This window comes from Tauraco erythrolophus, chromosome 3 (assembly GCF_009769465.1).
Source record: "Tauraco erythrolophus isolate bTauEry1 chromosome 3, bTauEry1.pri, whole genome shotgun sequence".
Classification (NCBI taxonomy): domain Eukaryota; kingdom Metazoa; phylum Chordata; class Aves; order Musophagiformes; family Musophagidae; genus Tauraco; species Tauraco erythrolophus.
The window spans coordinates 9,816,556-9,834,410 of record NC_141467.1 but is presented as its reverse complement, the minus strand read 5'-3'; the positions used below and the strand labels follow the sequence as shown (position 1 = coordinate 9,834,410).

General features: G+C 40.7%; 1 protein-coding gene across 1 annotated transcript in view; it reads right to left on the bottom strand.

Annotated features, from left to right (window-relative positions):
* The window catches only part of DTNBP1 (dystrobrevin binding protein 1), a 68,529-nt gene extending 56,941 nt beyond the window's left edge, over positions 1-11,588 (bottom strand). The window contains exons 1-5 of the mRNA XM_086609001.1: positions 11,533-11,588; positions 7,922-7,972; positions 4,427-4,477; positions 3,499-3,559; positions 924-1,056 (exon numbers count right to left, since the gene is read on the bottom strand). Of these exons, the coding sequence (XP_086465127.1) occupies positions 924-1,056; positions 3,499-3,559; positions 4,427-4,477; positions 7,922-7,972; positions 11,533-11,588 (352 nt within the window). The remainder of the gene's footprint in view (positions 1-923; positions 1,057-3,498; positions 3,560-4,426; positions 4,478-7,921; positions 7,973-11,532) is intronic.
* Between the last annotated feature and the right edge of the window lie 6,267 nt (positions 11,589-17,855).

The following is a 17,855-nucleotide window of genomic DNA, read 5'->3' as shown; positions in this document are numbered from 1 at the left end:
CTGTGCACAGACAGCAGTTTTTCAGTTTTAATTTGATGCAACTTGAATAGATTTTCATGGAGGCAGCAAGAGGCCTGCTGTTGACTGAAAGGCTACTCGTCAAACGCTGCAGCCTCGTTTCAAGGCTCAGTAACATGAGCTTTTCAGAGATGAAAAGGCCCAGACATTTTTTCCCAATTTCATTTTCAACAGTGGATCAACTGTTTCGTATGAGAGGTTTCCAGAAATAATCCACTAAAGAATTCATCTATCCATCCTTTTCCTCTTTTACATTAAATCAACAGCTTAACATTTGGCAAAGTTATAAAAATTGGAACCCATCTAACAAACATGAAAAATTTGGTAACCTTAATATGCAGCATTGCTAGTTCCACCTGTGAAAAAGCAAAGTATCACTTCAGAATAGCTTAATCCTGTACACTAACTTGGCCCATGGAGGCTAGCTTTGGAACCAACAGCTACTCTCAACAAAAAGGTTCTGCCTCGGAAGTGTCCCAAGCCAGGTAAATTTCTCCCCCACCCCAACAAATGATGATTTAAAAAAAATTATTACATAAAATGACATAGACTCAATCAAAAAGAAGCAACGACATGCACGAGTGTTTACACTACTTACAAATCTTTCAGAATTTAAAAAGACTTCAAGAATAACAATTTTCAACTGTTCACACCAAGATAGGCAGCTGTCACTTTTTTTTTTTTCCCAAATAATGAAACAAACAAAATTTTAACCGCTGGGAGAGCAACGCATATTAATTTTGCTCTTTTACAAAACTAGTTTGTTTAAGAACTACCGTTTTACAATAAAAAGTATGTGTTTGGGAAGCAAAATTAAAGTTTATAATTGTAAAGTTCGCAACAGTTGAGCTTCAGTCTCATCCTCTGTACTGACTTGAATGCTTGTTACATCTATAAAACCTTACCTAGGCTTGCCGTGAGGCATTCCAGATCTGCTAAAAACGCAGGTATTTGTTGGAGCTGATCCTGTAGTTCCACCAGACTGTTCCTCCTCTTCTCCCAATGTGCAGAAAGCATCACAACTTCACTATCCACCAGCTGAAACAAACAGGTTCTTTACTTTAATTCCAAATTTGGGTACCTATTTATAAGTGTCTTGACTAATTTTTAGAACTAATGCATCTGCAAGCTCAAGGCCAGCACAGCAACCCTATAGCACTGCCACTGGTGTGCTGCTCAATTAAATATCCAACATGCTCAAGAAAGCCCCTGTAGTATGAAATATTTATATCAAAATGCATTGATCAAAGCAAGATAAAAAGCTATTTCTCAACATACTAATCAATGCAGGAAATACTTTATGTATTCTATTAACTGTAAATAACACGCATCCAGAATTTCGACAGCAGTGTTGTACTGGTGCATAACAACACTGCAGTGCTGCAATGCGAGGCCTGTTCAGATCAATAACGTAGTTTAATGTTGCTAGTCATATCAATTTAATCTTAACAAAATTGAAAACTCTGCACATTCAAAATACTCAAGAAAATTAAAGGAATGACATTTAAAAAAAGTTGCTTTTATAACAGTCCTGCTCTTCTGATAAACTTAACTGCAGTAGTTGCAAGTCTTTATGAACACACTTCTACATTAGTTCAATTTTTGTTGTTTGATTCTTCCTAACTTTTATTATACAACAGCAAAATGAGAAGAGGATACACTGTTTAAAAGTTTTATTTATACAGGTCAGCTTCTAGGAAAAACAGCAAGATCAAGAGATCCTAGGTAACAAATGTTTCCCTTATATATGATTCAGTTATAGTTTCCCTGCTCTTAGTTCCACTACCCCATTCTTCCTCTTGCACAAAACTGCAGCCTAGGGCTCCATCTGCATTCTGAATTCCTCAGTTTTTGTAGAATTTAGTTGCAGATCTGGAGAAGTCTGAGCAATGGGCAAAGGAAGTTCTCAAAGATTTACAATTCAACCCACTTCAGACATTCTTTTAGAACAACTTCTTCCATTTCCAAATGCCTCGAGCTACCTATCCCTGTCAAAAAGCCATCCTGTTTTATCAAACAAGTCAAATCTTGATGTTTCGTGTCCACGAGGAGAGGGCAACAGTGTCAGGCAACAGCTCTACCCCAACACTAACCACCAACATGCCTCAACTCCAAATATATTCTACACTTTCCCAGCCCTCATCAGTGCTTTTAAAGAGCTACAGCAGTAATGTGAAACATCATTTTTGCATTTGGTTACACTGCATCACATTATTTAATGCTTGCATGACATCACTGTTTGCATTACATGACATTGTTTATGCTATTATTTGCTGTTTACATTGCCATTTATTGGCATAAGCAGTCTCAAAATAATATTCTCAGCCAACTTAAAATCTTCCAAATAATGGCAGAAGAGTGCAAGAACTGACCACTTGAACTTCTGGATGTGTCTTATTTTTACCATCACCTTCTTGTCACCCTCTGACAACGTCGTACTTCTCAATATAGCAACTATCTGAACAAAGGCCAGAAGACAAGAAATTCTGGGTGTCGATGTAGCAGTTGAAAAGTACTTTAAAAGCACTAGGAAATTCTCACACTTGATCTTTGTTATAGTAATTGAAATATCAGAAAGCAAACAGGAGAACAAACTTCACATAATTCTTGCTAGATGGCACTTTGTGAGAAACATGATCACAGAGAATTTCTATTTTTATAAGATCTATATTTAGCACTTTAAGAATATTAATTGTAGGCTGAGTACCATCAGATCTGGAAAAGCTGTGAGAAACAGGAGGAACTAGACATTCTGATCCATTCCATCAGCTGCCTGTCAAATCCATCTTCAAACCACAGTAAAAAACAACGCAACTTGGCATTTTTCCCAAGTAGCAATACAAAGCATCATTTCTTCATTATACTGGTTGTACCGGATCCAGCTGGGATGGAGTTAACTTTCTTCATAGCAGCCCATACAGTGCTGTGTCTTTGATTTCTGACCAAACAGTGTTGATAACACACCAATGTTTTGGATATTGCTGCACAACGCTTGTACAAGGCTTCTTTTCTCTTGCCCACTCATCCCTGCTCTGCCTGCAGTGAGGAGGCTCGGAGTGGGCAAGGAGTTGGGAGGGGAGACAGCCAGAAGAGTTGACCATTGACAAAAAGGGCTATTTCATACCACGTAACATCATGCTCAACAATAAAAACTAAGGGTTTGGTCTTCCAAGGTAACCATTGCTCTGAAACTGGCTGGGCATTGATCTGCTTGTGGGAGGTTATAAGTGACTGCTTTTGCACCATTTTTTTTTCCTCTGTCATTCAATTATTAAACTGTCTTTACCTTGAACCATGAGTTTGCTCATTTTTGTTCCTCCTGTTCTATCCTCTGTCCCACTGGTGGGGGAATGAGCAAGGCTGTGTGGATGCTTACTACTGGCTGGGGTCAACCTAGTACACTGGTACTAAAAAATTTTAGTTTAAAATTACTTATGCATTTTAAAATATTTCCAGTATGGCCTTGTTGCTTTTTCTTACCTCTCCAGCTTTTGCACAATCTTTGGCTCCTTTGTGAAGGGCAGCCCAAGCATCTTCATATCTGAAGAGAAGAAAGATAAATGACCATTTTTACTGCGTTCCCTTTACAAACGAAGAGGATTTCATGGTTGCCATTGTGCTTGTAATTACTGGTACTATCAAAAATAACAGTTTAAAAAGCTGTGCAGTTGTCTTGGTAGAACAGTAAATAACAGAAAGAAATATACAGCAAGGAATAATTTCTTTCAAAGAAAAAGTGATCCACGTTTTTTAAACTGCTAGGTTACATTAAGAACTAAACGGACTCAGCAGTATTTGTAAGACTACACATAAAAGCCTTAAGCACTACTCGGAGTCCAATTTCACTAAGAATATGAAAAAAGATAACAAGATTGTAATCACATCTCACTCCCCCAAAAAAAGAGAATAGATTTTTTTTTTTAAATTTAAAAAAAGATAAAACTACAAAGGAAATCTATAAGGTAGATAGCTTCTGTTACTCAGAAAAAATGTCATTAAATACACATGGAATACACTTTATTTTCATGGCAATGACAGGCATACTGTCTCTATTCTAACAGAATGAAACCATATCAAATATGCAAAAGTTTTAAAACATCAAATTAAAACCACAGGCTGGGCCTCAGTACTGGTCTCCTTCATCCCTGTGCATTAGACCCTGAACTAAAGTAATCTTTCAAATGTTGCTTTGCCTCCAGAACTTCTGCTTCATTAACATGACAGCACCTAAGGACTGAGCAAGCTTTAAACATATTTATCATTTGGTAACCACCCCCACCCTACTCACTGCAGAACATCAAAAAAAACTATTAGTAACACCATAATTTTCTTCTCATTTTCTTAACCTAATGAAGTTATTTCTGAAATTATAGGAAGCAGACACTAACAAAGAAATGGGAGGTCATACCTGCTCAGTAATTCCAGTCCAGCAGAAAACTCTGGCAAACATTGAACAGTTCTATAAAACAAATTGTAAATAAAACACGTTGTTAATGAAGAGAAGGCTGTGATAAAATATGTATGCACACACACCTGCGTTTCACAGATATGCCGAGCACAAAACATTCCCTACTGTTCACTTTCACGAACATTTTGTCAATTCTGGTTCAAAATGCATTACACAGTGTATCTTACAAGAATATTAAAAAGCTGTGCAGTTGTCTTGGTAGAACAGTAAATAACAGAAATATACAGCAAGGAATAATTTCTTTCAAAGAAAAAGTGATCCACGTTTTTTAAACTGCTAGGTTACAAGAATATTCCAAAGCTAGGGTTAATTTTTTTTTCTTTGTTGTTTTGTGGTAGCTCCTTCTTACCTCTTTTTGACTGTGTCCATTAAAAATAACTTTTACGAGATAATTTCTTAGCACAGTTAACAAACATGCAGGCTAAACACTGTTTTAACTTAAAACAGTGGACAGAAACATTCTGAAAGTAAGACTACTACACAAGTTTTTTACGTCCCTCAATAAAGATATTGCACTTACTGTATTCTACATAAAAAATAAATACTAAGCTGAAGAACCTTTGCCAGTTTAATGCTCTAATGATCTCCTATCGGACGAATACATTTTCATTGATAACAGATTGAAACATAAAGGCAACTTCCCATAAGTTAAAGACAATTAACAATGCAGCACATTTAAGAATGTATTATGTGAAGATCTTGATGTCATCCAAGACTCGTCCCTTGGAAGATTATCAGAAAAGGCCGGTTTGCACTGTCATCCAAACAATTTGAATGGAAAAAAAACCAAAAACAAATACCATAAATGAAACTTTTTTTTCCTTAAACTAAGGGAAAAGTGATAGAATCAGTGAAGTCGGAAGGGACCTCAGGCAGCCTTTAGTGCAACCTTCTGTTCCAGGCAGGACCAGGTATGGGATTAGACCAGCTTGCTCAGGGCTCTGTCCAGTCGCAACTCAAAAACCTCGGAGAACAGAAACTTCATGTGCTCTGTGAGCAACCTCTTCCACTGCTTGATTGTCCTCATGAGAAATATGCTTTTCCTTATAAACTTTCCTGTCTGAACATCTCTGGTTTCAACTTCTGTCTATTGCCTTCCATGATCCCACCACGTACCAGTATCAAGAGTCTAGTTCCACCTATCACCTCATAGGTAATGATGGGCTGCTGTTAGGTCTCCCCAAATCCACCTCTTCTCCAGGCTGAACAAGCCCTGGTCTCAGCCTTTTTTCACACACAACCCCAACCATCTTGGTGGTCCTCTACTAAACTTGCTCCAGTTATCAATGTCTTTCTTACACCAGGGGCCCAAAACAGTGGCCAGATGTGGCGGAAGGAGTGCTGCACGAAGGGGACAATCACCTCCCTCAGCCTACTGCCCTTGGTGCTGTTCACACAGCCCAGGAAGCTGCTGGCTTTCCTACTGCCAGGCATGTTGCTGTCTCCCATTCAGCTTGCTGTCTCCCAAGAACCCCAGGGTCTTTCCAGCAAAGCTGCTTCCTGGCCAGTCAGTCAGTCCCAGTCTGTATCATTGCAGGGGATACTTTCTTTCCAGAGAAAGACTTTGGATTTGCACCTCTTGAATTTCATGAAGTACCTCTTGACTTATATGGTCCTATGGGCTTTTAGGGGTTGAGTTCCCCAAATTGATCTTCATACACTAGTCATCAAGACTCTTCCTTTCGCTAAGCACAGAGGACTGGTAGACCTTATTTGTGAGGACTGAAGCAACGAAGGCACTGAGTATCCCAAGAACATCCACATTCCCTGTCACTAAATCATCCATGCCATTCATCAACAATCCCACGTTTTATTTGTTCAGGCTTTTATTACCAATGCAGGGCTAGAAGCTCTTCTTCTTGTCCTTAACATTTCTTATAAACGTCAATTCTAGGCGAGCTCTGGCTTTCCTAAGGCTATTTCTGCATGCCAAAGAAGTTATGAAGGGGGTATCAAGAAGTTATCCCCGACATCCTCCAGAACTCTTCTTGATTGCATCCTGCTGTGCTGTCCTCTCAGCAGATGTCAAGGAAGTTAAAAGCCCCCCCAAAGAATGGAGGTTTAATAACACAGAGAATTCCTCAGGTTGTTTAGAGAAGACATCATATCCAGATTGGATATTAGGAAAAAATTTTTTACCATGAGAGTTGTAGAACACTGGAACAGGTTGCCCAGAGAGGTGGTGGATGCTCCATCCCTGGAGACGTTCAAGGCCAGGTTGGACAAGGCCCTGAGCAACCTGATCTAGTTGGAGATATCCCTGTTTGTTGCAGGGGGGTTGGACTAGATGACCTTTGAAGGTCCCTTCCAGCTCTAACCATTCTATGATTCTATGATCATTCACTCCCTCATCAGATGGTCAGTAACAAACTCCATCATATCACCCCCCTTATGGGCTTCTCCTCTGATCCTGACTCACAGCCATCCTTACAACCAAGCGAAGCTATGTTTGTCCCAGAACTTTACCAGCAAAGCAGAAGTCACCCTGGCATTCCCTGATTTGTGACGATACAGTTGGTTCACCCAGTGCTTTTCTCAAAAAGTGATGGATATTTACAGTACACCAGATGAACCAAAATATTATGGACTGGAAACATACAAAGACAGTAGTTGCCTAAAACTTTTATTCAAACCTTCACTCATTCTTAAGTTTAGTTTCTGTGGCTTGTCAATACAACCAGTCTTCTGCTAAAACACATTTACATCCAAAATATCAAGCTTCGGAAGTTAATACAGTTTATTTCAGATGTCTTTTTTTTTTGTTCAGGGCTTGTTTTAAAACTAGTTTGTTTTTACACATTGTGTTTTAGTAAGAACGTGCTTTACACTAAAGCACATCTGAGCTTATTTGAAGAAGCAACATTCACAGATGTCATTTACAGACATTAAATAGTCTTTCCCTACAGTTAACACGGTTTGAAAGAATGAATAATATACTAAAATGTGGAGGATGAAAAAACCCACCACAATTCTTAAATCTTCTTGCAACAGAGATTAAACAGATAATTGAAATACTCCATTATACATGTATTTTCCACAATAAAAAGGCTCATAATTTCTGTTCTTGCACTAAAAAAAAAATGAATTATAATTTTACTACATGAGATTCACAGAGATTGTAAACAATTACATTTCAGTGTACTGCAACCTGAATCTTTTATAAATTACTACAGTGACATTTGAATATTCATGTAATTTAAATAGTCATAAATTGATTGATAGCCATCAGAAACTATTTCAGCCTATCAATCAAGGTCCTATTAAGCAACGTATTTCCTCAATATTAGGGTTAAGCTTTTCTGTTATCAAAATAATATTCTGTAAAATTATACGCAAATGTGTCTGCAAGTGGCTTGTATATATCAGTAATTTTCAAATTTTTCTTTAACAAGAATATTCTAGATCAATGTTGTACATTAAGATGTTCAGAAGTACCTCTGCCTGCTTTTTTTAGCTTCTCTTGATTTGTCGCCCAAAGTTTTCAACCTGTAAATCAAAACACAAAACCATTAAGACATTTCCAACACCAAAAACAGAGAACAACTTGTTTGAACACATAATGTGTTAATTCCAGCCTATTATACTTCATTTCGTTTCAGCTTATTTCACAAATACATCAAATTTTACTTAGTTTTGTGGAGGCTGTCATATGAAATTATTTCCACCTACACTGCTTCTAAATTATGAGACTTTTCAACAAGTGCATCATGCAATTGGGTACGAAAAGTTTAATGGGAGCTATATATCCAAGTCATCCAGCTCTCTATACTGGTTCCTTAGCAGACAGGTATTAAAGATCTGCATGGAAATAATCAATTCTGAAGAACACCCTTTACAAGAAGGCAGATGTGCCGAGGAAAAGTATGACAGTCACACAGAGATATTGGTACCCACTTGCCATAAGTCTGCCAACACAAAACTAGGACTAGCATGACTCTTCTTCTGCCAACTATCAGAACCTCCAGCAGCATCACCACCGTGCGCTGCTACTGAGCATATCTGAGGCTCGTTTCATCTATGGCCAACTTAAAACTGAATGGTATATTGCTCCTAAAAAACAAAAACCAAACCAAACAAACCAACCCCATCACTCCAACCAACAACAAATGACCCACACAACTCTTTTCCACATTTTACTCTTTTACAGTTAACCCGTATGTGCTAGTCAAGTTGGCATGGCAGAGTGAGAATCAAAACCTCCTGCTATTCTCTGACTACCAAGATGATGGGTGTCGTCAGTCTCCACACCCCTTGGCACCCCAGCTGTCCAGGACAGCAAGGGTTAGGAAGAAATAAAGAACACACAGACATAAGCAAGATGGAAACGCGTTACGAGCTCCAAAGATATCCTCCAGACACGACACAGAGATATGTGACTGAGAAACACCCTAATATACAGATATTCAGGCTGCTTCTAGGGTGAGCCAAATCACTCCCCCAGTCTTGACTACCACCAATTTCCAGAAACTTGAAGAAGAAACGTCAAAGCTCTACATTAAAATAAGTAGTTGACAATTTGAGAAAAGACATGCTAAGGCAGGTCTCGGTTAAGCCAAGTAGCACCAACCACAGCCCTCTGAGGAAGAACACCACCGTTGCAGAAAGCTCTGCAATTTGTCCTTCTCCTGTGTCACACTCCCCAGTACACACTCTGCCTGTAACAGCAGCACTCCTCTACATACAGGGATTGAAGGGAATGCTGGGTCACAACTACCAGTTCTCCTACTAGAATATCTGCCAGGCAGTCAGAAGCAAAGGTTAAAGGATCTGTCACTGGGCCACACAATATTGGCTCCCTTTCAGTCATGTTCTCTATACAAAGTAAAGGCAGTCTGAGCCACATCACTCAAGCTGGCAGAAGCTCACAAATTACTGCCTGAGCACAGACAAACACAGCTGTTATGTTTTTTTGTTTGTTTTTTTCCTCCTCCTGCAAAAGATTGCTAGCAGGTAAATGGGTCTAAACCTAAAGACTTCATTCACACAATGCACAGAAGTAGACAACAGACACAGCTGAGCAGTAGAGGAGGGAGATCACTTCTTTGTACACAGAAATGGCTAATAATCCTAAATTACTCTTTCTTTAGATCACATAACCCCAGATTTAATCTTTTTCAGCTGTACATAAACGTTCCTTTATTCCTTTGGAAGTTGTATTCTTTTCTTAGAAACACTAGAGAAGCTTCTTCCTCCCAATGTTTCAAGAAATCCAACTCTTCCACTTTGCAAGCATTCACGTGTAGTTCACAAGTTGGCCACAACTGGACCAGCGTTCTTGGCACTAGAAACGCTTTATTTGGGTTTTGACCATTTTGAGCTAAAGTCTTAACAGCATAAAATGACTTCTATTACCACTTTGGTGGGGTAGGGAACGGGGTAGTCCAGCACACTATGACACTGCAGTTGCATCGTCTAGGAAGGGAAAAGCAGTAAACCAGGACAAGTCACTTTCTGGCCTGACTCCATGGGGACACTACAGGAAAAAGCCCGATGTTCTCCACAGCCTCTGCTACTATGGCTCCAAGACACAACTTCCCAATGGCAAAAAAAGAATATGCTCCAGTTTAAAAAAAAAACTAAAGATGAGACGATCCAAGTAGGGCATATTAATGGAACTGCTTAAACACAAAGATGGAAATGCTGAAATTGGAGATTGTTCTTGAAACAGAACAAAACATTGTAATACAAGGAAGAAGATAAATGAGAGACTAAATAGAAACATACTGATTCCACTGCATAAATACATGGAGAAACAGAGTTAAATGACCATTGGATCCAGCATGTTATGACCTTCCTTTTGTCCTCCTTCATCATGTGAAAAACAAAAGGTCCTTTTCCAAAAGAACCTTACACTGTACTGAGGCATCAAACCCTGTGCAAAGTTCTAAAAACAAACACAAAACAGAAAGACAGACAGCAATAAAGCAATGCCTTAGTCTGTATTCTTAAGGCATTTTAATATTCAATTACTGCTTCTTAAGACAAGACAGATAACATAGAAGCAATTTATCTGGCTGATCGGTAGCTTATCCTATCAATTTCTCTTGACCATCATATACGAGTGCCAATACCAATAAGCCATTATAAACTATTTATGTTATGTTTCTGGAGTACACAGACATCCGTCATGACACATAAATGTTTACCGTAAGGGTATTACAAGGCAGTCCCAGTATTACCAAAGCCCATGCAGTTTTAAAAAGTAATTGATTACAACATGACACTCTCCTGTGGCTCATTATGAGCCAACGGTTTTGCAGCACAGCCACGACCTTATTCTCTGCCCATCCACTGACCTCCAGTAACGCTCGTTTGGGCCACCTGCTTGTACTAAAAATAGCTACATAAAAAACCCAACCTTGTGAGGCAACGTAGGAAGAGTATCCTTCTCCTTTTTAATGTAAGCAAGGAGCTGCTCCTGCTTATTCTGTGCTTCGTTTCCCCAAGTGATAGTAACTCCTCTTCCAAGGAGAGACAAGCTCTCCATACACCTAACAGAGCACAAGGACGCTCTTTAAGCAGTTACATTAATCCATAAAACCTTGAAGGTCAGCTCCTTCATAAAAAATTCAAGCGCGTTAATTGACCTCGTTCACATCCTCCTCATCCCCTCGGAACAGCAGTCTCTCTTTCCCGTGACCGCAGCTGCCTCCCGAACGCCGCGGCACCTCCTCCCCTCACCCCCTGACCGCAGCTGCAGGCCGCCAGGCAGCTGACAGGGCTGACTACTCCGCCATGAGCCGCTCCAACGAGGCGGCAAAGGGGGTTGTGAGGTGGGGGCGGCGGATTAGACCCGACGGACGCAGTCCCAACCCGTCCCAGCACCGAACGGGGTGCAGCCGCGGCGAGAGGGAAGAGCCCCAGCCAGCAGTGCCACCTCCGCAGTCTCCTCCTCTTCCTCACTCCCGCCCGCCAGGCCAGTCCCCGCCCCACCCCCCTACGGCCCCCGGTCACCTGCTTCCCCCTCCCCGCCCGGCCGCGGGGCACGGGTCCCTCTCCCGCTCCCCCGGCCAGCCCCACAGGGCCGGGTCGGAGATGCTACCCACCCGGCGGTGAGGTCCTGCTGGACGCTCAGCAGCCGATCCCGTAGCGTCTCCAGCATCGTCCCGGCCTTCTCCGGCGGCGGAGGCCAGAGCCGGGCCGGAGGGGCGGGGCGGGGGGGCGGGGCGGGGCTCAGATCCCGCCTTTCCCGCGGGCGGCGCGAGCTCGCAGCGGTTGATTCCCCGTGTGGCCCGCCCTCTGCCCTGTGGGGAGGGCCTCGCGCGGCGCGTGACGGTGCGGAGCTGCTCGGGACAGCGCGGGCGCCCTGAGGCTCTTGGGGAGAGCGGGATGCCCCTTGTTTTGCGTTCCCAGTGTGAGAAACGAGCCCGCGTAAATAGTTTTCACGTAGTTTATTCGCGGACAAAGTCAGTGGAGCAAAGATCACAGCGCCGGGCGCATGGCCGCAGCCGACACAGCGGGTCGTCAGCGGGTGATTTATACTGTAATCCGTTACGTACTCATAAATGTTTTTACATATTCATTATTAGCTCGGGGGACAGGGAGGAGCTATTACTATTAGTATTTACATAGATCCGCCTTACTCCCTCCTCCCACCAATCACGCGCAGTTTGTCCTGGTGGTCCTCCCCGGGGTCGGTGTGGATGAAGTCAGAAGTCTTCATCAGCATGAACTTCCCCCTCTCTCCCCCTCTGATTCCAGCTGGCTTCAGTCCGTCACTTTTTTACCTCGATAGGGAGTTTACCATGCAGTCCCTCAGGTTCTTACCTCGGGTAGGGGATTTACCGCGCTCAAAGATGTACAATGTACTTTCCACCGCTCTCGGGGATTATATATGTATTTTTAACCATAAGTGTCCTTGTTATGCCTTCTTAATCAACTCTAGGCAAAAGCAAATTTTTTTTTTAACCACTTCCTTCTCACACCAGTGTCCGAACGAAGCCAGGTAGAAACACACCTGAAGCCCAGACTGGTTCAAGAACAGATTTTGAGAAACGTTTGGATCCCCGAAGTTGCAGCTAGAGGCTTTTTGAAAGCAGCAGTAAGCTCCTTGGCGGGCTGGGACCCTCACCTTAATTGTTCTGGCATCAGTGATAGTAGCGTAGGAGTGAACGCACGGTATCGAGCTTTGCAGCAAAGTCTTAAAAGTACAGAAAATAAAACCTCTGGGTCTCCCTGGGATTGCGTTGTTCTTGGATAAAGGGACAGGCGATAGCGTTTTAAACTCCTGCAAAGCAGGTGGTTGAGCTGTGAGTTTTTCTGTGTGGGCCACCACTGTTTTCTTTGGAGACTACTAGGCTTATACAGATATTAGTGATTCTTAAAAAGAATGACCAAAAAAAAGGGCTGTTAATTATTACACATAGTAAATAATGCAGTAGAAAGTTTTAATTAAACTTCTAGGTGCTATCTGTTCAAATAATAACTGTTATGAGTCATTCAGCTAATCTTGAGACAGTTTAAGTGGAATCAGACCTTTTCAGAACAGCTGGCTGCTCTTTCTGGATGACTATGTTTACAGTCACAGTTATAGGAAGACAGACTTCCACCTTGTGTGTTTTCAGTTAATATTTGAAGAACATAAACCCAGGATTTAGATGAATCTGGGAAATCTTAAATTTCTGTTTAATTGAGACTTCAGTTTTTAAATAAAGCAGCTGAGATTTCAAAGTCAAAACATTTTATTTGTTAACCAACTCAGTTTTGGTTAAAAGTTCCGAAAAAATTAAGTAGAGCATATGGACGAATTTGTAATTATGTAATTAATTGAAGTATAGGCCCTTCCTACAAAAGGTGGGCCATTTCCTCCTGGCTGTGGGAGATGCAACAACCTGTTGTGGAGCTGCAGTCTATGTTGGTGAGCAACATCTGGTGACCCTGACGTGATTGTGGAATAAAGAGGCTTTGACTCCCTCACCAGAGCTGGAGCCAGAGTGAGAATTCCTTCACCAAAGAAGGTAAAGCTGCTACCCTGACAGAAAGAGGGAAGTGAGAATTTATAGAGTAGAATGTTACAATCTTTGAAGCTATTTAAATGGGTCTCTGCTCACCTTAAAGCCTTAAAAAAAACCCTGGCAAGCAAAAAGGGGGAATTATGGATATGTATCCAGCTGGTATGAATTTGTAATTATGTAATTAATTAAGGTATAGGCCCTTCCTACAAAAGGTGGGCCATTTCCTCCTGGTTGTGGAGCTGCAGCCTATGTTGGTGAGCAGCAGAGTGCACTGAAATAATTTATTAGAAGGAGAATTGTCGCGGACTGCCTGTGTCTTCTTCCAATGGGTCGCAACCAAACGGCTGTTGCGACCACAACGTATTCCACAATCAGAAGGCTCTTCTAATCTCCAACAGAGAGCTCCGACTCACTGCTCTCCAGGGGCTCCTATCACTCCAACCTCCAGGAGGGAACTGCCCACTCCCTCTTGGGAGTGCCCCACCTTTAAGCCTCCATAGGTCACGTGATCTCCAGCCAATCAACGTGACTCAGCACCTGTCTTGATGAGGCACAGGTGCTTCTCATGTAGCAGCCAGGAAACTTCCCCGACAGAGAGTGTATGCAGAGGGGACTATTGTGTGTGTCATTTGATACTGCAGAAGTATACCTGAAATGGTTAGAATTACATTCAATCAATTGGAAAATTGACATCACAATCCCATTCATTCTCTGCTTGTGTGCTTTTAGAAGAATATAGGGCTTATAGGTTGTTTCTGATGTGGCTTGTTGAAAACCAGTATTGCTCTGTGGCCTTGGTACGTGTTAAGAGGTACAGGCCTGTTAAAGCAAAAACAACTGGGTTGATTATTCCAAGTGTTGAAATTGATGTAGTTTGCCTTGCCTTCAGATCAGAAAGACTGTTTTCATGGCAGACTGCGTATGAACTTCTGTAAAAGAGCATGTGACATTCAGACAGTATTTTTCTCTTCCTTGGCCTAACAACAATATCTGAAAGTAGAGACTTTCCACTTCCCTGCATAGTTAACTCTCCAGCCTAAGAGGGGAAGGGCTCGAATCAACGAGTTTTTTCTGATGTATTCACAGTCACGAATTACAAATGTTGACAAAAGCTGTGCAATCTGGCCTTAAGTAATATATATGCTATGGGAAGTAAAGCTTTCAGAAAAAAAGGCAGTGGTTTTAACCTTTAACTTTCACCTTTCCTTTGAGAAGATGTATGAATTTCTTCTGTGTTACATAATTTCAATTTTATTGTGAATGTTTTTGTCAGCCACGGCTCTAATAATTCACAGCGAGTAAACACTTTTAGAATCCTTTGCTTCTTTTGCAGATAAAAAAAACACCTATTCAAAGACTGCTGTTTTGTACGCTTTCATTGCCATCTCAGTGTAGAATTTGGGAAAAGAAATGTGTTGAGGTAGTGTTAACTCACAGTAATCCTAGAAATACAGGAGCAGAAGAGACTTCTAAAAGCACATGCTGTGCTCAAGGGCCACGGTGAATTCTAAATACACTATGTACAGTTTTGTTTAACTGGTTCTTAGGAGCTTCAAATGAATGAGATTGTGCAAGCTCCTTAAGTTATCAGCTCACATGTTCAGCTTGATCTTTTCCTCCCCCCTAGAGCGGGTAAGCCCAGTTCCTTTCTTTTCCCTTGTAATCACTCTCCAAACTTCTTACCTTTGTTTGTCTGGTCTGGGCCTTCCCCAGTTCATCCAGAAACCACAGAGCTACAGCGTTTCCATCACTGAAGCTGAATTACATGGCTTCATTCTGAGCCTTACGCAAGTTACATATTTATACTAATTAATTAATTAAACTGTGCTTTATCCTAATTAATCAATATTCATGTACAATAGCAATTAATTTAACAAACAGAGTTTATATGTCACGCCAGCTGACATGACTTTACATCACGTCATCTGCTTGACCCATTACTTTTCTGGACAGCAAGGCAAGCTTCTGAGAAAGAAACAGATCCTTCAGGTGTTGAACTCAACACAGTGCCACCTAAAATTCTGTCAGGGGCTGTGGATCAAGTTTTCTAGAGATGAAATTAATGCTAAATAACTTTTTAATATCAGTGATCTATTCTGCTTGTGTAGTAATTAAGTAGTTCACAGCTGGTTATCTGATCTTAATTATGACCTGAATTTGAGCCAGGACTTCCTAGTTTATTCTTCTTTCTCTCTGATACTAGCACAGGTAGTCTTGTGCAAGTATTCTCTAAGAGGCTGTACTGGTGTCTACGACAAAAGCATAAGCTTTCTGTGCTATGCACATCTGTAAAGAACGGTGATACAAGTCCATAGCAATAAATGTTTAAGTGAAAAGCATAGAAATACTTTTGACTGGATAACCGTAGTGGCAAATGAAGATTATTTTTTTTTAATTTTCTAGATCAGCAGCCCTTAGAGGCATAAGATAGGCTACATTTCTGGAGCAGCTTGAGCCGACCAAGGTCATCCCTAGTCCTGCCTTTGCATGCTTACACCTTTTATTAGGCTTTAGTGACCCCAGTTTAGATTGACTTTACATCAAGATTGCTCTGAGGGAGTGGTACTGCGTAGAGACTAGACTCATCTCCATTAAGCTCAGCAATGAAAGACAGCTTTAAATACTTCCCCATTCTGCTGATCTGATGTGAAATTTAGTTTGTTTAGGTGTCTGTCTGGTCTATGTCTTGATCTCTGCTTTTGAGTGCAGTTAGCTTTGATAGCACCTGATATGACATTTCTAAACTGACTAGAAATAGTAAACAAAACTTTCAGCCCTTCAAAATTTCCCAGGTTTCTGGAAGTAATTATGTCCTCTTCTCTGCGCAGTCTTGCTAGTGGAAAGTGTTTTGGCCTACATATAATTTTTGAATGTTTGAAGTGAAAATGCTACATGAGGCCTCCTTTAACTTGGAAGATATACCACAGTCCAGCGGAACTGAATTCTGCTCTCATCAAATGTTGTTTTTCTCATTCTTGGTCCAATTTTCAATTTAATTCAAAATGATGCAAGTAGTGCAAAATAACACACAGCACTCATTCATTTAAAGCAGGGAGAAAAGCTCAGATTTTCTGAGTCAGAACCAAGTACCAGCTCCTCTGCCTCTTTTTGAGAAATACACATACCATGAATTTGAATCCATTTCTTGCATCAAACACTCATAACAATGTTTTGCATGCAATTGTAAATGCCTTAAGGGGTCAGGCAAGCACACTACTGGAGACCAGCACCCCAACGACAAAGCTTAAGCAGATATTGAAGGCCCAGGTCCAATCTTAGGAAGGGCTCCTGAGGCTGTCGAAACAGCTTGTGACAAACAATGCAGTACTTGCTTTAATCTTGTCACAGGTCTTTATAAGACATGCAGTGGGATAGGTGAGGAGAATTACACACATGGGAGGGGATCTTAAAAGCATGGTTTAAAAATCTCTATTTTTAATTTTTGGGTGCAAATTTCATAATTTTTTCTTTTAAAGATCTGTAGAATGTGATTAAAAGTTGAGTAGTGGACATTATACCTCTTGGACTCTATACATAGTTTATTATTCCAGCTAGTTCTGTACTGATATAAAGCTTAAATGTTGTTAGAAATACCCAAGATAAACTTTGTTTCTAAACGTCTACTACTGCGGTTTTAACTGTTAAAGGCTAAAATAGTAGCGTGTATTAAGGTCTGATTCAGCATTTCTTACAGGAATTCCACTGCAAGAAAAGAAAGGTTGGTATCTATCCAAGAGTTTTATGTGCCTAAAGCTTCAGCAGGGTCACATGACATAAGTGGAAACTAAAACTGAGCGTGACATCATAAGAACTGTCTGTCATAGTCTCACTTATCCTGAGGCCTCATTACCATTTCTAGCAGCTTCTAAGAGCTACCTTTTCCAAATCAACCTTTATAGCTTCCTCCTAATAAGAGTTAATTTCTGCTCTTACTTGTGCTGATTCTTGGATTTTAGCAATGTAATAAAGTCTCTGCAGCTGACACAAAGCTTTTGTGTTATATGAATAGAGAATATCTTTTTATCTCAATAAAGCAAGTTGGTTTTTGTTTTGTTTTGTTTTGTTTTTTTCTTTTCCGGGAAACTAGCACAAACGATATGGACAGTAATCTTTGCCAATCTTAGTGAGAACTGGAAGAATAATTTCTGTCCCACAAATAAAAATATTCTTAATTCAGTTCACACAAGAACATATGTGGGACTTAATCTCCAGGTTAATGTAAGTTCAAAAACTTGGTTTAGATGTTAACTTTTTAATGGACCACCTTTCTGTTAGCATGAGAGGAAGATATTTATATTTCTATACTTAATATTTTTCTGTGGAAAAATTGAAGATTGGCTTAGTCCAAACTAAAAGTTGTATGCGTAGTACCCTGCACTAAGATAATTATTTAAAAAAACGGAATGGAGTTGGAA